Here is a 20,671-nt window from a genome sequence, read left to right on the forward strand (position 1 = left end):
TCCTGCAGGAGTGAGCCCCACAGCCTTAGATTAGCAGCTGAAGAAGTCCTGTCTCCTGCATGTAGGGGCTTCTCTACTTCCATTGTTCCTGAGGAGTGGGACAGTTGAGGTGCTGCTTTTAGGTATGCTCGGCCCAGACCATTTAAAGTGTATCTGGAAACGAGGGCCGAGACCTTAAATGTGACGTGATGTTCTAGCAGAAGGCAGTGGAACGAGTGGAGACCAGGGCTGATGAGCGTGCCGTGATCTGTGTTCTGAGGAGGCATGCTGCTGCAGTCTGCACTAGCTGGCTATTTCCCAGGGCTGGTGCTTTCAAGACCAAGTAGATCTCACCGCCATAACCCAAGTGGGAGGTGGCAAAGGCATGTGTAATCAAGTTATCATCAGCATAGGTGGGACAGTTGGAGATAGTGGAAGGTGATCCTTGCAACCCAGTATCAGTGAGGAGTCCAGAAGGGGAGGACTCCTGTACTGCAGTCTGTCTTGACCATCTTTGGCCATGTGTCCCAGATCAGAGGGGACCTGTGACGTGTTTTCTTCTGTCGCTATCTTGCTAGGGTTTAATGTCGGTCAGCCCTTTCTCATCCATATGCTGATCTCAGCCAGACACTGGGACAGATGGATGGCAGTGTTGTCATTGTAGGTTGCAGGTCTGTTTGGACCGTACTTTTGTAGAATACTTACAGTAGGGCCAAATCCAGAGGTCCATAGTCAGTTTTCACTCATTCATTGCTTAGAAAAGGTCCATGGACTTCAGCAGAAACTTAGCTGAGTGAGAACTGAGGATTTATCTCATAATATAGTCAATTGACTTTAGTGGGGAGAATGCGAGGGCCCAATATACAATATGGCTACAGATTTCTGTATCTGTGCTCTTATTGCACATACGCTGCTTCCTGCATGCACTGCATACACTGTGTCACTGCCCTTCCTTCCCAGGGTAACTGCACTACCTGTGATGGCAGAGACGATAGTAAGGAGTATGCAAACATTCGCTCTGCAATGAAAGTCCTGATGTTCACTGACACGGAGAACTGGGAGATCTCAAAGCTTCTGGCAGCCATATTGCATATGGGGAATTTGCGGTATGAAGGTAAGTGGAAAATAGTTGCATATTTACTTATTTTAAATGCCGAACTATCTCGGATGCTGATACATCGTCCAGGTGCCAAAGCCGGTGAGATAATCAAAATACCTAGCTCTTGTCTAGTACTTTTCATCTGTTGCTCTCAAAGTGCATTACAAAGGAGGTCAGTAGCATTATCCCTGTTTTACAGATAGGGAAACTGAGGCACAGGGCAGGGAAGTGACTTGCCCAAGGTCACCTAGCAGGTCAGTGTCAGAGCCAGGAAGAGAACCCAGATCTCCTCACTCCCAGTCTAGTGCCCTGCCCACTAGCCACACTGCCTAAAGACAGAGTCTCTGCCCAAAGAGCTTGCAGCTGGAATTGAGTTTGTACCTTGAATTTCATACATACTGAGCCCCCAAAATTGTGCTTGATGTCAGTGGTAGCAGCAAGTGTTCAGCACCTCTGAAAATCAGCCTGGAGCAGAATCTATCTATCTACCTACCCCACAAACGTCTGTGGTCCTTAATACAATGGTATCTCACCACCTTACAATCTCTAATCAGCGGTATCAAACTCATTCCATATGGCTGGCCTGATCCGATACCCTACCATTTGGCATGGGCCACATTCAGCAGAAGTGATTCAAATAGAAATAGATTAATATAAACCATGTTGGCAATTACTTTCATTTATTGTATGCCCCTCCAGCACCTCTTAAATGCAACCATGTGGTTCTACACCTGTACATGAGGTCCTGCTGGATTGCCATGCCAGAGTCAGGACTATGGGCATGTAATTTGTAGATTGCACCAGTGTGTTGTGCTCTAACTTCCCCAGGTGGAACCTGCTGGTGCGCACTAAATGTTCCTTAGTGTCCTGTTTGAAACAGGATTATATCAATGCACACTTGCAGGGTCTACACGGGGCAGTTAGAGTGAAGCACGCTGCAATCACACCCCTGTTGTGAGGACTCTGGGGTTGCGTAGACAAGCCCACAGATCCATGGAGAGTCGGCGGGCCGGATGAATCTGTTCGTCTGGCTGGATCCAGCCCACGGGTCATACGTTTGACACCCCGGCCTGATGTATTGATCCTCACAACCCCCTGTGAAGCAGGGCTGTGCTGTTATCCCACTTGCCACCTGGAGATCTGAGGCACAGGGAGCCTAAGGGTAACACTTTCCAAAAGCACCTCAGTCTTATTTTCAGAAGTGACTTGGGAACTTAGGAGAAACAACCCCGCTGACAGTCAATGGGATTTACTCACCTAAGTGCCCAAATCACTTTTACAATGAGATTGAGGCTCCTAAATCAGTTAGGCATTGAGAGACTGAGCGCCGCCACCACACCTAAATGCCTTTAAAATCGGGGCCTAAGTGACTTGCCCAAGGGCCAATAGGAAGCCTGTGTCAGAGCAGGGATTTTAACTAAGCCCAAGGCTAATGTGCTGCTATCAGACCATCTTTCCTCTCCTTTTTAAAGGCCCTGTTGTGCCCGGCTAGCATGTGCGTGTGATGGGGGTGGTGCCTTTCCCCTACCCTGTGCCACTTTCTTAAAGGTCAGGCACTTCTGAAACCCCTCCCTACTCTTCTGAGCAGTGGGGAGGAGGCAGGATCACGGCCTTGCCTCCCTCTGCACAGTGCCATGGAACGGGACCATTGACGCTCAGGAATGAGCCTCACCCCAGGAAGGGTGAAGGGGTGTAGCAGCAAGGACCTGCATCGGGAGCTACGAGAGGAGTTTGGCCTCCTCACCCCCAGGGATGGTGCAGCTCCTCACTGTCCCCAGCTGAGCCATAGATTACAAGCTTCTGATCTAATCCATTCTTTGAGACTGAGTGTGGGTGTACGGTGAGTGGCAGTCAGAAGTGGTCAGATGCAGCACCCTGGCAGGGAGCGCTCCGTAACCTAGATGAAAAGGGACTGACCACACAGTCAGCTTCTGCCCATGTCTTCTCTGTGACTTTCCCCATGCAGCACGGATGTACGATAACCTGGATGCTTGCGAGGTTGTTCGCTCTGCGTCGTTAATCACTGCAGCTTCGTTACTGGAGGTCAGTTGCTCTTCTGTCATATTATCTTGTTTGTTTCTTCCTGGGATTGCTTATTCCTTATATTATGATAGTGCCCAGAGACCCTGATCTAATCAGGACCCATTGTGTAGGGTGCTTTGCTGACAGAGGTAGAAGCAGTCTCTGCTCATGAAGAATGTAGAGAGCCCAATTGCCGTTTGTGATCCAGCTGCTTTACCCTAGTCTGACAGCCTAAAGTGGGTGCACACTGATTGAAACTCTCCCTGGGGAAAACCCCAGGCATAAGGAGGTTCCCCTGGTGACATATACTTGCTGGAATGGCCCACACCTTTTGTAGCTCCGACCATTGGGCTCCTGGCCCCTAGAGAGCGATGTATAGGTTAGAGCAGCCCTGAGGTCGCTCTCATTTACATCCAGGGTTGGACATGCTCCTGGCAAGATTGAGATTACAGGGTACTGTAAAGTTACTCAGGTGTATAAGTATTTGCAGGATCAGGCCTATAAACCCTAGGAAAAGTGGTTTTGTTGTTCTAGGTGCTCTCATCACATTCCAGTTACACCTTGCACTGATGTGCAGTAGCACTTCACAGGTTAAAAGGGCTTTACAAACATGAACTAATCCATCCCTGCAAAAACCTCTGTGGCATAAATATTAGCTCCCGGCTGCGGCTGGGTAAACCAAGGCAGAAAGGCTGAGTGAGTCACCCAAGGGACTGACTGTGGAGGGAGTCAGTGTCTGAGCTGAGATTGGAGCTCAGGAGTTCTTCGCTCCCAGCCCTGCGACCAGGCCAGCAGACCACATCTTTCCAAAGAGCTGTTTGCGTTCTGAATCAATCAGCTGTACGTGTTGTTGTACCATGCTCAGGTGGACCCTCAGGATGTGATGAACTGCCTTACTAGCCGCACACTAATCACGAGAGGAGAGACCGTCTCCACCCCGCTCAGCATGGAGCAGGCGCTGGATGTGAGGGACGCTTTTGTCAAGGTAACACCCCATGTGCGCTCATTCTGGCGTTTTCTTTTTAAAACGTGCACCCGCCCGTTTTCGAACGGATTTAGATTCTCCATCACTAGGAAGTCATTGATCTCAAGCGGGGCATCAGTTGCTAGGTGGACTTCTCTGGCCTATGTTATGCAGGAGGTCAGATTAGACCTAGTGGTCCAGTCTGGCCTGGCCATCTATGACTCTGTGTTAGTGCCAATTATGGGGAGCACATAGAGAGCTGTGTCATGAGCTGAGGTGGGCCTATGCCAGAACCCCTGGCTTCATGAGGTTTCAAATCTGGACCTGAGCCCATCTGGACTCCGACAGCATCCAAATTTAGCTCTTGGGGTCTGTCTCTGTACTTGGTTGAACCAGCACCGTGAGTCTGAGCTCTTCTGAACTTCAAGGAAGTGCAACAGACCCAAACCCACGGTCAGATCCTTAGCTGGTGTAAAACAGAGAGGCTCCAGTCGCCCCCAGAGCTGCACGTTATGCTTTGGGCTTATCTGCAACAGTGAGGTAAAGAAAGACAGACAGCATAGAAATAGTATGCTGTGAGTAGGTCTGTGTAGCATCGGAAAGGACACAGCGCCGTGGGGATTCAGGGCAATGAAGGCTTGTGTTATGGTGTGAAGGAGGCATGGCGTTTGCTTCACAACATAGGGTGTACCACACAAACAGTGCCCTGATCCTCGATGGCAAGTGTGGACCTACCCTACCCCCGAGCTCCGGGCTCAGGTACAGCAGGTCAGGTCCTTGGACTGCCTGACTGGCGTGCAGTGAGGATGCCCCCACCCTGCAAAGTTCAGATCTGTCTCCACTTCCTCCAGGTTTGTGGGGATTTGAATCTGAGGTTTTAGATCAGGCCCATCTCTGTGTAGTACTACCTTGGATTATGTGACACAAGGTGATGCCTGCAGTCCCAGGAATGCTGAGGCAGCGCCCGTTAACGCTGGCTGGCTGCTGCTGTACCATTTAAGGAAGCAGGGTCTTACTGAGGCAGGACTTCCTTTATTTACATAGCAATGTAGCATCTCTACTGATCTGCATGCGGTAGATAGAAGTCCAGGAGGATTGTTTAGAGGTGTGGGCAGCCTGTGATAAATGGATATTTCAACCCCTGATCTTAAATAGAAATTGCATCCTGCAATGCAAACTAGAGATGGACCTGTAGCACATAGTTTGCACCCAGAGCCAAGGCCACCGAAGTCTGGGTGTATTCAGATCTGGGATTTTGCGCTGGGCTGTCTTTAATATAAACTTGCAAGCTGCATGTTCCTGGGCTGCAAGCTGGGCAACTGAAGCTTTAAGCCACCTGTTCTGTGTTAATGACTGCCACTCTGAAGCAATCACCTTGCTGTGGAATGTGTCCTTTGGGGGAAAGTCTAGTTTGTGGGGCTCGTACTGGAGAGGGGATGTCACCACAGGTTGCAGGCCAGCAGGGTGAACAACAGCCATGTGTCACCGAGCTCCATCTCTTTGATGATTCAGGGAATCTACGGGCGGCTTTTCGTGTGGATTGTGGAGAAGATCAATGCTGCCATTTACAGGCCTCCCTCCCACGAACTACAGAGTGTCAGGAGGTCCATTGGTCTTCTCGATATCTTCGGCTTTGAGAACTTCACTGTGAACAGGTACAAATCCTGAGACGCCATTGCAGAGCCTGCACCTAGGACCCACCTTAGTGTGTACTCTCACCAGATCTCACAGGCTAAGCAGGGGTAGGCTGGATAGGAGACCTCCAAAGGTGACGTGTATGGTGCTAGGGTCTCAGCAGCTGGTGCTCTTCCTTTTGAGTTAATACTCAGCCAGTGTCAACCTCACTGAGTGGCCTAAAGTGCTTGTGAGTATCCCGTAGAGCATATGAAGTGAAGGGATGAACAGCTACGTGGAAATCAGGGGGATACACTGAATCTAATCTGGTTTTGTCAACCTCATCTCCCCAGTTTCGAGCAGCTCTGCATCAACTTTGCAAATGAGAACCTCCAGCAGTTCTTCGTGCGCCATGTCTTCAAGCTGGAGCAGGAGGAGTACAACCTGGAGAACATTAACTGGCAGCACATAGAGTTCACCGACAACCAGGATGCCTTGGACATGATCGCCATCAAACCCATGAATATCATATCACTCATTGACGAGGAGAGTAAGTTCCCCAAGGTATGTTTGGGGCCAACCATTCATCCTAGCCACTCCATCAGTTTCACCTCTCTGTGTGTTGTTAAACTGACTTTGAGTTTTACGGTTTCAAAATTACGACACAAGTTTCATGCGAACCAATTTTAGCCAATGGGCTGATATGGTGTTATCTGTGTGTTCAGTATTACCACTGTGCGATTGGTCACTTGAGTCACATGGTATTGTTTCTCTTCCCTGATTGCATGACTGCAACTTTAATAAAAAGTGGGGAAGCCATCCTGTATATAGCCCTATATCATATATCTACCAAGTGCATTTGTGACAGCTGCCTTCTTGGTTGACACACCAGAGACTGAACCAGAGCTAAAAGCACAGCTTCAGAGAAAGAGCTGACCCTATCTAGGTGGGGCTGTAAAAGACTTTTATTATCTGCGGATCAGGCACAGAGGAGTTTAGGTTCCATATTTGTTGCCTTTACTGGCATCTCAAGTTTTCTTTCACCCTTTGTTACTGTTGCAAACAAACTCATATTTATGGTGGTGAGGGTGTACGTACAACAGCCTTGTTAGGGAATGGTGTGGTCAGATTGTTTTTATTTTAAATTATTCTCCTCACGTTTTCTCCCCGTGTTTCTCTCATTGAAACAAACTCTTATCCCACTGCCCTAATGAAAAAGAAACAATGATTATTTGAGAACTATTTTAATGGGACAAGAATTGGCCTTTTTCTTACTTATGCAGGGTACAGATACCACAATGCTGCACAAGCTGAATTCCCAGCACAAGCTAAACACCAACTACATCCCGCCGAAGAATAACCATGAAACCCAGTTTGGCATTAACCACTTTGCTGGTGTTGTCTACTATGAAACCAAAGGTATCTGTTGTTGTGGGCTGGCTTTAGGGAGCTGCTTGGTTAGGGTGGGGGAGAGGGACAGGGCGGGTTTCCATTGTAGACCCCTCAGCTCTGTGGATGCCGTTTGTTATGACAAGGGAGCCAGAGGCACTGAGAGGGGAGTATCCTGGAAATATTAATGATTTGTGCTGTCATTCCTGCCCGGTTTGTTTCCCGTTATTTCCTTTCTTTGTGTGTGGGTCTGTGTTTAAAATGCCAGGCAAAGACCGATTTTGGCCACCTTCTGGGATTAGAAGAAAAGAACTTTGGCTAGCATTTCTACCCCTTATTGCCAAAAGTTAAACATCTAAACGCTGCAGTGAGAATGATCATTTTTCTTCCCTCCTCTCCTTCCAGGCTTTTTTGCAGGGCCGGGTCTGTAGGTGTCTGTCTATTGCCTAGCACAAGGGTGACCTGATCCCACTTGTAGGCCCTACTGCAATACAAATAAATAAAAATAAACTGGAGTGTACGTAGTGTGACTACCCCTTACACCAAACCCGCCGGGTGCCAGCAGCATGCCTGGTGTACCACAACTCAGAGGCAATCACTGTAAGTGCTTCAGCAGCTAGGGCCATGTAGGCGCCAGCCCTGGTGGGTCCCAGTAACCACTCCGACGTGGCTAAGGGAAAGGGTATATTGATAGGGCTGGCAGGAAAGGGGAAGATTGTAGATTCCTTAGGTACAGAGGCTAAAACAATCACAGTTCAAGGTCAGAAACAGCAGTAAATGTGTGGGTCCCTGGGGCAATCCACTTGCAGGTCAGGGCTCTGCAGACATAGTGCCTGGGGTCCCCTCTCCTGCCCAGTCTCTATTCCAGCAAACAGGAGCTCACAGGTTTCCAGGCCAAGCTCAGTTAATGTCTCTCACTGGGGGCCCCACTGTGCTGACTCTCTGTCCACCTGTTGCTGCTTTCCCGTAAGTCCCACTCAGACCTGCACCCAGCTCTGATGTGTGGCCCTCACAACCTGTTCTACCCACGCCTCTGTGCACAGCTCCTGGGGCTTCTCTCCAGCTCCCCGCCGTCATTCGGCTCCCACTCACAAACAGAGCCCAGCCTCTTTCTGGTTCAGCACCTTTTCCCTTACCAGGCATGGGGAAAAGAAAGCGCAGGGGGCTGATGGGAGTCACAGGAGGCTTCAGTTGCTTTCCAAAAAAACAAAAATTTAAAGTATTTTTTTAAAGAACTAAAATCCTTAAAAGTCACTTCTTCCTTCTGACCATACCTGAGGTTGGGTTTGATGGCCAGGAGCTCCAATGTTTTTGCTAAAACGTTTCAGAGTAAGCCCATTTGTACAGTGGGTGTACGGACTGAGCAGCACGAGCATATACAGCTGTAAGTGTGTTTCTTCACTGCCACTTTGGGCTGTGTGATGGGGTCAGGACTCAACACCGCTGGCGCCTCCCGCTGGTTGCCCCGGGAATTAGCTCCTGTCAGCTGCGGAGCACCCTTGGCACGTGGTGGCTCGCCCGTTGTCTGCTCTGCTGCCTTGAAACCCGGGTTGCTCCCTGCTCGGTGGCGTCCTCTTCGGGACACTGCCCTCCAGCTGTGTCCACTGTTCCAGTCTCACCCCCTTCCGGCAAGTCTTTCGGCTTGCACCTGCCTCAGTGGCCAACCACAACCCCAAAGTCTAGCCCCTTACTTCAGGAGCAGATTGCAGTCTGTCTTGGACCCACTCCCCTGTGGCCAGGTGCAGTGTAAGGGGGGGACCCAGGCCAACTCGCTACTCTGGGTCCCGACCCAGGGACCCTCTAGCAGAAGCCTCCCTCTGCCCTCCTTCTCTCCGCTCTTGTCCGACTACGTTCCCTGGGCCACTTCCCCTTTGGCCCTGTGCACCTTCTCGACCCTTTTTAGCAGGGCCCGCAGCCTGGCAGGTAACTGGGCCTCTGCTCCCCCGAGCCTGCCCAGCACTGCTCTGACTAAGGTGCTACCTCCCTCACCTCAGGAACCAGTCCTCCCTTGCTAACCAGGGAGAGACTACCCTCTCCTCTGCTAGGCAGCCTTTATATAGGACCCAGCCTGGCCCTGATTGGCTGCCTCTCCCTTTACCCTGATTGGCTCTCCACAGGCCCTTGCTGATTGGCTGCTGGTCTGCACAGCTTCTCTGGCCTGTTCTAGCTCTTTTTCTCATGGAGTGGGGCAGTCGCCCCACTGCAGGCTGGATTTTCAAAATGTGCTGTGTGATACAGTGCTTTTGTGCTCTATCGTTTGTTCATAAAAATGACATGGTTACACGCCTGAGCCCAATTTGCCCATTAATGCCAATGCAAGTGGCTGAGGCGTATGGAAATTCAGTCATTTGCACGTGGAAGTAAATGCCCTGTGCATACAAAGGATGTGTTCTTAATCCAGGTTAGCTAACCCCTGTTAACCCACATGGGTTAAAATAGCAGTGAAGACACAGCAACTCTGCTCTGAACGTGGGTTATAGCTGAGACTGGGGTTGAATTTGAGCTGCTAGCCTGAGTTAAATGCCAGGTTGCCATGTCTTTGCTGCTATTTTAACCCCAGTTAAATGTCTTGAGTGAAGAACACACCTTTTTTTGCAGTGTAGATGTACCCGAAGTTATGCATACACAAGGAGTCTCATAGTCTCTTCAACTCAGCCTCACACCACGTCTGCCCTTCCTCCTCTCCCTCTTCTCCGCTGATCTGTCCCCCTCACCTCTCTCCCTTCCAATGTCTTTCCATTTAGCTGATCCCTTCCTATCTAACCCCATCCGAAAACACAGTTATGGCACAAACATAGTTTGCCACCAATACATCATTCACTGTCTACTCCTCTGTGTATGCCTACCACAATGGGACCTCATCTGTGGCTGGTCCCTAAGCACCACCATAACTGTGATTATAATTAATAATAATAACAAAGGGAAACTGAGGGTCAATTTTTCATTGGCACTTCATGATCCTTAAGGGCCCAATCCAAAGCTTGTTGAAGGCAAGAGAAAGACTGTCATTGACTCATTGACAGAACAAGGAGCAATGGTCTCAAGTTGCAGTGAGGGAGGTCTAGGTTGGATATTAGGAAACACTATTTCACTAGGAGTGTGGGGAAGCACTGGAATGGGTTACCTAGGGAGGTGGTGGAATCTTCATCCTTAGAGGTTTTTAAGGCCCGGCTTGACAAAGCCCTGGCTGGGATGATTTAGTTGGTATTGGTCCTGCTTTGAGCAGGAGGTTGGACTAGATGACCTCCTGAGATCCCTTCCCACCCTACTCTTCTATGATTCTGTGACTCCAACAGGCTTTGGATCAAGCCGTAAGTGTCTGCAATACGATCAGGCTGCAAAGTGGCTGAACAGCTGGCTGCGGGACATATTTTAGCTCATGTTTCACTCTGCCACCTAACACACATGTTCTTCCTTTGTTCCTGTAGGGTTTTTGGAGAAAAACAGGGACACGCTTCATGGAGACATCATTCAGCTGGTCCATTCCTCGAAAAACAAATTTATCAAGCAAATCTTCCAAGCAGACGTGGCTATGGTAACACGCCTAGGAAGATTCTTAATTGTCCGGTCTCATGTAGTTGGGATTCCTGGGTGGAGAGGGAAAATTTGCAAGGAAACCTACAGAAGTGATACTATGTCTTGCATACTCCAAACCTGTTTTTGTAATGGATTAACGTAGTATTAGCATGGGGTCCTAGACACAATCACTCTAGTAGTCACAGCTCAGCAGGACCGTTCATAAAATATTGTTATCTAGCTCTCATCACCTAGATAATGCAGTGATTGGCATGATAGATATTAATTATTTTTATTGTTTTATTTCATTCTACAAGTATGAAAGATCTATAGATAGCTAATGCTGCATAGCAGACCAGATATCCAAAAAACAAAACCAAATCTTTGCTCTGAATATTAAAGTCTTAGGTCACAGACAGGTCCAGAACAGTTACCATCCAGAGCAACAGTGAAATGACACCATCGCTAGATATTAAGCCAAGAAAGCACTAAGCGCAGGACTGGGGGAGGGGCTGGCGAGAAGTGAGGGTCTCCAAACAATGGAAGCGGAGAGACAAGTCACCGTTTCTGCTTTTCTTAAAGGTGAACTATAAAGCTTACATCCCCAGAACTGTGCCCATGGAGAGAATATAATGTATTCCCTCCAGACAAACCACAGTGCTAATGGGTTGGTTGTTCAGGTTGTGAGGGGAAGCACTGAAGAGTTGGAACTTCCTAATGTGGAGGTTGCAGACACAACCTTAACTCTTGTGAGTACGTGTCACTACGACACGGGCTTTACTTATGGGATCATAGAGTATGTCTCAAACAGTACTATGTGAGAGACATTTTTTCTTGAGCAAGATGAGCATCTACAATCTCCAGAGACTCTTCTGGGAGCTCAACAACCCTGCGCCCCAAAGTAAAGGAAAAACAGCTTTTCATGATTATTATTGGCTTTTGATATGTAAAATGTCATTGGACGTCTTGTCATTGGATCTCTACACGTATATTCCCTGTGGGCAAGTCCTGCAATCCAAAACTGAAGGACAGCAGAAGATTTAGGGATAACATTTTCAAAAGCAACTAAGGACCAGATTTAGGTGCCAAACGATGCAGATAGGCGCCTATTGGGGATTTTCAATGGCGCTTAGGTGCCTAACATGCATTGGTTTCAATGGGTTGTCATCTAGGCAGTTCTGAAAGATTTGCCCTTAGCATGATAGTTGTGCTCCCACTGAAATCAACAGCAAAGCTCCCATTGACTTCAGGGGAGTAACATCAAGAATATAGGCCCCATTCAGTTAGGTGCTGAAGTAAATGTCTAACTTTCAGCACACGAGTGGCCCTACTGACCTTGATGAGATGACTCGTGTACTTAAAGCAACACACATGCTTAAGTACTTTGCTGTGTTTTCTTTTCATATTTTTGTTTGTTCTTTTTTTATCATCCTGAAAAGCTTGGCAGTTCACCTTGGAGATGATTCTTGCTTGTTTGGGGCGTGGGGAGGCAGCATAAATTTAAACTTTCGTAATCCAAAGGATCAATAAAACAGATCCTTTCGGGCTTGCACGGCTGTCCAGACTTCTTCAGTGACACCTTCAGCCAGCTATCGCCCCCTAAATTCTAGCCCGCACTCTTCAGCAAATTCTAAACAAAATACTGGCGATCCATTTCAGCAGAGTTGAGCTGCATACGCAAGCTTGGCATTGTCTCAAATGTAAGAATAGAGAACTTTTAGAGCATCAAGTGACTTTCTTGAAAATAACCCCTTCTTGGATAGTTTTAGCTTTCTGTGGTGGTCCTCTGAATCTGTCCCTGGTGTCAGTCTCTGCTCCCTGGTATTTTAATGATGACTGCTCTTGGGTTTTTTGGAGTAAGGATATGTCTGCACTGTAAATTAAGGTGTAATGGTAACACAGGTTGGCAGACCTCCACTAGCTTTAATATGGCCAGCGGGAGCAAAAATAATGTAGACCTGGGGTATGGGCTTCAGTGGAGGCTAGCTGCCCGAATAGAAGCCTACCAGATACCCTAGGTACGTACTCAGGGGGCGAGTCTGGGCCAAGGTTCTCTGCTATTGTTACCCATGCTAATGAGATCAAAGCTAGCACAGGTATGCCCAGCTGAGCTACAGTTGCACCTTAATTTGTGGTGTAGACATACTCTATGAGATTTGAAAACACCTCTCCGATATGGGACTGGAGGAGGAGAAATTGTTGCATTACAGCCAGAGACGAGCCCTGCCTGCCGATAGTTGGGGAGCATTGTGAGGGCAGCAGGCCTCAGAAGTGTTACTGAACATGCTCGGTCTGAGTGAGCATGCTCAGTACAAGCCAAACAGCAAATCTGGGGTGGCACATGACCCCACATGCTCCCCCTGATTGCAGTCCACCTAAAGCGGCCCTACATAAGATAGTTTGGGAAGAAGCCTCCAATACCCAAATCCAGCTTTTGACCTTAAAAATATCATGCAACAAAACTGCAAAGAGATTAATTTTGTAATGGTTTGAACTGCTTTCGATGTTTTCTTTCAGTAACCGTAAAATTTTGCAGTGCAGCAGAGTTGTGCACAAACGATAAAGGCATGGCTGATTTGGGCTGGGATTTCCTTCTTGTTCCCTCTGGTGCTGAGCGTTGGTGAGACAATCTCTGGATGTACCTTCCAGAAGAGACTCATATAGGAGTTGCCATAACAGATAAAGCCACTGGTCAATCAAATCTAGCATCCTGTATCCAGCAGTGACCAATTTTTGACGCTTTGGAGCAAGCTAGATAACTTACGTACCTAGCCAAATGTATCTAAAAGCGGCTGGCAGATGGAAACCATGACGCTGCCTGGAGGCATGACATTTGATCAGCCTAGTCTCAGTGCACAGGGAACTTTGGATGCTGCAAACTGAGTATTGCTATAACACAGTGCAATTTTAGGCCCTAATCCACCAAGTGTTAATGCACGTGAGTAGCTTTATGCCCAGTTGTGTTAAGTTATTCACGTGTGTGTTTGCAGAATTAGGGCCTTTCTTTGTACAGTGTCTCTCATACAGCTCAGTCCTGCAAGGCATTGGATGTAGTCGGAGTTGAGGACGTGGAGTATCTCCCAGGATTGGGGTCTGCACCAAAGCACTTAGACTCATAGGCCTGGTCTACATTACACAGTTCGGTCGACGTCAGGCAGCTGACATCGACCTAGGTATGTCAGTGTGCACTCTACAACCTTGTCCCGCTGGCGTAAGTGCGCTTCTACACTGACATTATAACTCCGCCTCAGTGGCGTAGCTAGGATAGGAAAACTGGGTGGGCTCCGGCTTTCAGGTGGGCGGCAATGACAGGGGATTATGGTTTTGTGGGATGCTGGGCCAGGACAAGTGGGGATCCCTCCCCACCCTTTCCCCCTGCAATCCGCCCCCGCCACCCCTGCTCCTGCCAAGGAAATGTGGTTGGAGTTTGGGGGCTTGCCCCATCCCCCAGTCCAGCGCTCCTGCCGGGGAGCTGGTCCCGGAGTGGGTCTTGACCCGCTCGGAGCTCCTGCCAGGGAGTAGGGTCAGGGCGCAGTTTGGGTGGGCTTGGATGCTAAGTGGGTGGGCCATGGCCCACCCAGGCCCCCTCATGGCTATGCTCCTGCTCCACCCCCACGAAAGGTGTACGGCTTATATCGGTGTAGTTAGGGCAATGCAGAGGCAGTGTAGACACTACGTTACTTACCTCAGCTGTTGGCTTTCTTGACAAGGAAACTGGGCTGTTAGAGCCCGACTGCCCCTGGCTCCTCGCTCAGGGAGCTGAGATGCCTGGGAGACTGTCCCCAGCTCCCGGCAGGGAACGGAGAGGCGAGAGCCTGGGGGGCAGCTGGGCTCCCAGCAGGCAGCTGCATGGAGCTGAGAGCCCTGGCTCTCAGCCCCCCACACTGCCCCTCTTCAGTCGGTGAAAGTGCTCCTGGTGAAGACGCGCACCTCCCACGGAAGGAAGGTAGTGTGGCCATCCGCTGTGGTGGCTGTAAGTCAGCCTAATATAGGTCAACTTAAGTCTGTAGTGTAGACATGCCCTTAGACTTTAAGGCCAGAAGGGACCCTCATGATCATCTAGTCACACCACCTGCACATTGCAGGCCACAGAACCTCACCCACCCACTCCTGTAATAGACTCACAACCTCTGGCTGAGTTACTGAAGGCCTCAAATCATGATTTAAAGACTTCAAGTTACAGAGACTCCACCATTTACACTAGTTTAAACCAGAAAGTTACCCGTGCCCCACACTACAGAGGAAGGCAAAAAAAAAAAAAAAATCAAAAACCCGGGGTCTCTGCCAATCTGACACAGGGGAAAATTCCTTCCCAACCCCAACTATGGCGATCAGTTAGACCCTGAGCATGTCGGCAAGACCCACCAGCCAGACACCTGGGAAAGAATTCTCTGTAGTGACTCATTGCCTTCCCCATCTAGTGTCCCATCCCTGGCCTTTGGACCTATTTGCTGCTAGCAGTCGCAGGTTGGCTATATGCCAATGTAGGCAATCTCATCATACCATCCCCTCCACAAATGTATCACGCTCAGTTTTGAAGCCAGTTAGGTTTCACTTGACAGAGTTTGGTTGTACGGTTGCAGAGAGAAAGCTTATGACAAAGGGGGATGGAAGTTAAAAAATAGAGCAGGCTGGGGAAAATATCATCTAAAGTTTTGCAATATTTTGTTTCTGATTTTTGGGGGAGGGGGCCTCAAACTTTAGTTTATATGGAAATTTTCTGACCAACTGGCACTAAAAGTGGGGGAAGAAGGGAGAGAGTTAGGGAAACTTCATTAGGTTTTTTGTCAGCATTTTGTTGTTGTGGACATTTCCCAGCCAGCTCTGTATTAAACATTCTGGCTGAAGGGGAGCAGTTGTGTTTCTTAGCGGGGTTTGAAAAGGGATGGAGAATAAATGATTCGGAGAGAGGCAGGAAGGTTGTTCCAAGTGGCAGGAGCTGTGGGACGAATGCCCTTTCACCAACAGTAGTGAGAAAGCTGTGAGGAGGCCAGTGTTTAGATAAGTGGAAGGAGAGAGGATAGAAATAGACACGGTCCCGAGAATTATTGCATTGTTCTGGGAGGCACGAGTGGTGCCGAATCACAAGGACTGACCGAAAACTCAGAACTCCCCTCTTAGTTATTCCTTCTTTTCACTTTTTTTCTATTCTCTATCTCTCTTTTTTGCCTTTGCTTCTTGTAGTTTCTCTGTGGCTATGCATCCAGTACTTTTGGCCAGTCACCAGCACCCACTCCAAAGGTAAAATAAATACATGAGTTCCTCTTTGAACGTTCACTTCTCTTTGATAAATACTGTGCTCCTTCTGGTTCACTCCTACCCCTGTGTTGTTTGTGATGGACCTGTCACAGCTGTCCATCTTGTCCACAGAATCTGCTTAGGCTGTGTTCAGTAGATAGAGGAATATGAGCCTTTGTGTGTATTTGCTAGATTCAACCCAGGAAAGCTGAGGTTCTGCAGAGGACCCAGCGATGATGGAAAGCCAGTTTGGATAAAGTCATAACCAGCCCACACTCTTGGTCTTTAAACCAAAACCTTTTTTGAGCTTTGAATAATTATGGTTAACTTTCATTGAACTCGATAGGCTAGATCTTTGGCTGGCCTAAATCAGTGTAGCTTTGTTGACTTCAGTGGAACTACGCTGATTTGCACCAACTGAAGATCTGGGCCAGTTCCATTTTCACACAGCTCTGGCCTTCTGAGTTTCATTTGGGAGAAGAGGGGGGCTGTTTGATTGTATTGGCGGCTCAGTTGGAAGTACCGCTATTCTCATGAGCCGGCTTGTTCTAAGGATAGCTCAAACTGACCCCAGAGGATCAGATACTGTAAGTATTAAACTTTTGGGTGCTTATCCAAACTGGAGCTCTTAACCTGTCAGAGGTCCTTCCGAATTAACCTTTAGTCTTCGCTCTCGTTCTGATAGCTTTCCAAACCTTCCCTGCTTCTTGTTTGGCTATAGTGTAGCATATAGTATAATAGAGACTAACATTTGTGGTGCTAGAATTGTGGTTGTGTCAGCATTTCCACGACAATCCTCTGATATCAGGAGGGTTATATTAGAGATGGGCCTGACTTGCAAACTTCAGATTCAGATGTGGGTCTGAATTTTAACCTCTCCCAACTCTGCAACAGTCCAGGGTGGCTGAATTTGGAATTCCAGTGTGGGCACTTATAAACAGAGGCCCTGATTTTAAAAAAAGAAAAAAAATTCACATCCAAATTTTGAAACCAAATCTTCTTCCTTTCTGCTCTCCACGTTCCAGGGCATGTGGGCTGTAGAGTGTCATTTGGGCCCATCTCTAGTTTTAGAACTTCGCTACACACCAAACAATCCCTTCGAGGCTGAAACGTGATGGGTTCTAAACACAGGAGAGAATTGATGTGGAAAATGTTTGAGAAATGCAGCTGCCCAGTTTGAGTTTGAGGAAAACAACAGGACAAACAGGTTTTACCAACTTCCTCCATTTTTCTGCTCTCTTCTAGCTCAGAATAACTTGATCTTTTAAAAATAATGAATTAAAATAGTAATTGTTAAGCACTGAGTCAAGCGGTGGAATGGTCATGTGGGAGCATATTTTTAATCTGTGCTGATTTTGATGATCTGTGTAACAGAGATCCTAGGGCGACAATAATACTTAGCACTATTAAGTAGCATTTCAGTATTCTTCAATCTCAAAGCACTTTCAAAGATTGTAAGCTGTTTGGGGCAGTGACGATCTTTTCATTTGATGTCTGTACAGTACCTAGCATAACGGGCTCCTGATCCTTGATTGGAACCCCGAAGGACGTCCCACAATAATTTTTTTAATAATAAAGAAGGGGTACGTATCACTGACCCCAAATTTCAAATGGGGAAACTGAGGTACCAAGAAGCAATAGTGAATTATTGAATTCTAGTGAATACAGCACTCAACACTGACTTGGGTGACCTGAGTTCTATTCTGGACTCTGGCACTGACCTGTGTGTAACCTTGAATGAATCACTTTGCCTCTCTGTGACTCGGTTTCCCCTTCCACCCTTTCTCAGTTTGGTCGTTTGGATTGTAAGCTCTTCATAGCAGGGTCTGTCTCTTACCTCACCTAGTACAATGTGCTATGTTAGTACAAATCGTAATAGCGAGCAGTGAAATGACTTGCCCAACACACAAGAGCTCAGTGGCTGAGCTGGGAACAGAACCCAGCTCTCAGCGCTCTGTCCTGTGGGCCTCATTGGTTCACTCACTCACTACTTACAGAGATGTATGTATGTAGCAAAATATACGGTAAGACAGTGGTTTTCAACCTGGGGGTCCGTAGACTATGTCTAAGATTTCCAAAGGGGTCTGCACCTCCCCTTGACATTTTTTAGGGGGGTCGTCAAATGAAAAAAGGTTGAAAACCCCTGCTGTAAGACAATGGTACAGAATTGCTATGATCCCTCAGTGCACATCCCTGTCTTCTTGCATCCTGAAAACCTGGATCCTTCACAAGCTTCAGGAAGCAAGCGAAATAAGTTTTTTTCTGTCACAAGCTCAGTTAGTTACCTCAGCTGCTCAGAGCCATGTAGGTGCTTCCCAATTGAGTGAACTCCTTCCATTCCTGAAATAGACAAATCCTTTCTTAAGGGGAAGATTCCCTCGTCTGGAACCTCAACCTGCCACATGTCTTGCGTTGCTGAGGATGTGTGTGCGTCTCTGCCTTCCCCTCCATTAATGCCAGTGTTCTGCGAGCGCAGATCCTCTTCCTCTTTGAAGAATGTCACTGTTACCGTGAGGTATTCAGTGCCTACCCCTGCGTTCCTTGCACACCCCGAACTCCAAGGGAAGTCAGTGAGAGTGAAGCTACTGAAGGACTGTCAGGTTGCACCCACACCCTATGGCTTGGCATTCATTCACAATGTGCCTCCTTTCACTTGGACCTTTGGTGACATGGGCCTGGTGTCAGCTTAGGACCGGTGCATGTCTTGAACGCTGCAAAGGCAAAAAGCACTGTGTCTGCCAGAGGAATGGGCTAGTAACCGTCCTCGCTGGTGCTAAGGAATGATGCCCAGGTGCTCCAGCCTTGACCATGGAGAGACGCAGGCAGTCAGCACTGGGCGAAAGCCTGTGTTATGTCCCGCCAGCGGGGTCAGTGCTGATTTGTATCCCGCGCGGTGTTACTGCATACGGCAGCCTGCCGTTTTCTGGCTGTAGAACCCAGGCTGATCTGAGCTGCTGGAAGAACGTGCCTCCAAAGCGTGTATGAACACTGTGCAGAACACATGCCTTCCCGCATCTCCCTTCTGTACCTGTATTTCCCACCTATATCATCTGAGTCCCTTTGGGTTTTTTCAAAGTGGAGAAATTATTTACTTTAGGCCAGCCTAGTTTGAGACCCAAATCAAACTTCTGTCTTGGCTGGCCATTAGGGAGGCCTGCTAGCCTTCTGCTGAGGTACAATATTTATGGCATTGTCCAGAAGCCCCAGTTCCAATTGGGGCACATATAGTGCTGGGTGCTGTACAAACACAAGTAAAAAGATAGTCCCTGCCCCAGAGACTTTTACAGGCGAAAGCTGCAAAAGCTAGGAAGTATATTACAATGAGAGAAGCTATGTGAATGCTGGTCTTTCTCCAAGGGATACCTTCTGACCCATGGAATTGTGCTGCTTTTGGAGCAAAGGAATTTCTTTCTCCCAGGTGACACTGACCTGGCCTTAACCAGTCTTTCTGGAAGGTTCTTCTACTCCTCTTTTTGACCCCTTAGTTGGAATAAAAGAAAAGGGCCTGATTCTCCTCTCCCTGACACTGGTGTACACAGGAATAACACCATTGAATTGAGTGGAATCACACCAGCATGAGAGGAAAGTCTGGTCCAAAGCCTTGCTTGAGGTTTGGTTGTATAATTTAATTTCTCACCCGGATCCCTGGCCCTAGTGTTTGTCACACTGCGTTTTTCATAGTGATCTGTGTATAGAGGTGAGATGCAACGTGTGGGGATCCTGCAGCTGCTGAGCACTCTATTCTGATTGGTCGAGTCGTGGACTACATAAGCCCTGCCTGTATATAGAGCAGTGGTTCTCAACCTATTTACTGTTGTGGGCCACATCCAATACTACCTGAATGGCCCTGAGGATGTCACATGGGCCGCAGCTCTGTGCTGACTGGCCTCAAGCGGCCTGTGGGCCGCAGGTTGAGAATCACTGATATAGCGGCTGGAGCGTTTGGAACCTAAGTTGCTTTCTGGCAGCTTGTGTTAGAACCATCTCCCCAGTCATGCACTGGATGAGGCACTGAGGCCTGGAGGTGAAACCTGCACCATGCCCCTCCGCAGGCGTGGGAAGAGATAGGAAGAGGCGGACGCTGAGGAGAAGCTGGGCAGCAATCTAGAGAGGCAGCATCGCCCTCTCCCCATTTTAAAATGTTCCCCATTTTAGGAGGCCTTGGAAGGCTTCTGATGACCTCTCCGCCGCAGCATGGCCGAACAAGGGCTCCCGGTCAGGCCCAGATCGTTCTGCTGGGAAAGGGGCACATTCACTTCCAAAATGGGAATTTGCTAAGCCTGGTTTCTGCCTCTGTGTCTGCTTCTGACCCCTCCAGCAGCCAGCCCGTGGTGCTGCACTGGAGGTGGCTACTTACACTGTGGTGCTGTTGATCTAAAGCAGCCCCATCCCATTGCCCTCCTGCTATCCGAGCAGTATTATTGCTGACACAACCTGTCCTCCTCAAACCAGACTCTGCTAACAGGGTATTTATCACCAACTCCACAGCGCTCGCAGGGGTCCGGGTCTGTGCCTGTTGATATAAATGACACATGTTAGCAATGTATCCCTGTGTGAAGGTTTGCTGGGATAGCTAACGGCTGCGGCACTAAACTCTCCTGTTCTGGCATTGCTGGGTTTTTCTGGTGTGTGCATGAGCTGGGTTTGAACTGTTCACTTTCCCTTTTGGAATTCTATTATGACTTTCTGTTTTGTTGTTTGGGCTTCATTGTACAATCACCTATGGCCAGAGCTGTGCAAAATTCCTGAGAGTTTTCCTGCTGGGTAAAAGTCTTCACTGTTGATGTCCTCCAGAAAGGTGCTACTTGTATGTTTAGTGCAGTGCCCAGAGACTTTGGTGATGGGCAATT

The 20,671-nt window shown here is 48.3% G+C and overlaps 1 protein-coding gene across 1 annotated transcript in view; it reads left to right on the forward strand.

Annotated features, from left to right (window-relative positions):
* The window catches only part of MYO7A (myosin VIIA), a 106,810-nt gene that overhangs the window by 22,624 nt on the left and 63,515 nt on the right, over positions 1–20,671 (forward strand). Inside the window, exons 7-13 of the mRNA XM_077841927.1 lie at positions 940–1,093; positions 3,045–3,121; positions 3,966–4,085; positions 5,577–5,719; positions 6,032–6,242; positions 6,962–7,097; positions 10,496–10,602. Of these exons, the coding sequence (XP_077698053.1) occupies positions 940–1,093; positions 3,045–3,121; positions 3,966–4,085; positions 5,577–5,719; positions 6,032–6,242; positions 6,962–7,097; positions 10,496–10,602 (948 nt within the window). The remainder of the gene's footprint in view (positions 1–939; positions 1,094–3,044; positions 3,122–3,965; positions 4,086–5,576; positions 5,720–6,031; positions 6,243–6,961; positions 7,098–10,495; positions 10,603–20,671) is intronic.

The sequence above is a fragment of the Eretmochelys imbricata genome, chromosome 1 (assembly GCF_965152235.1).
Source record: "Eretmochelys imbricata isolate rEreImb1 chromosome 1, rEreImb1.hap1, whole genome shotgun sequence".
NCBI classification, from domain to species: domain Eukaryota; kingdom Metazoa; phylum Chordata; order Testudines; family Cheloniidae; genus Eretmochelys; species Eretmochelys imbricata.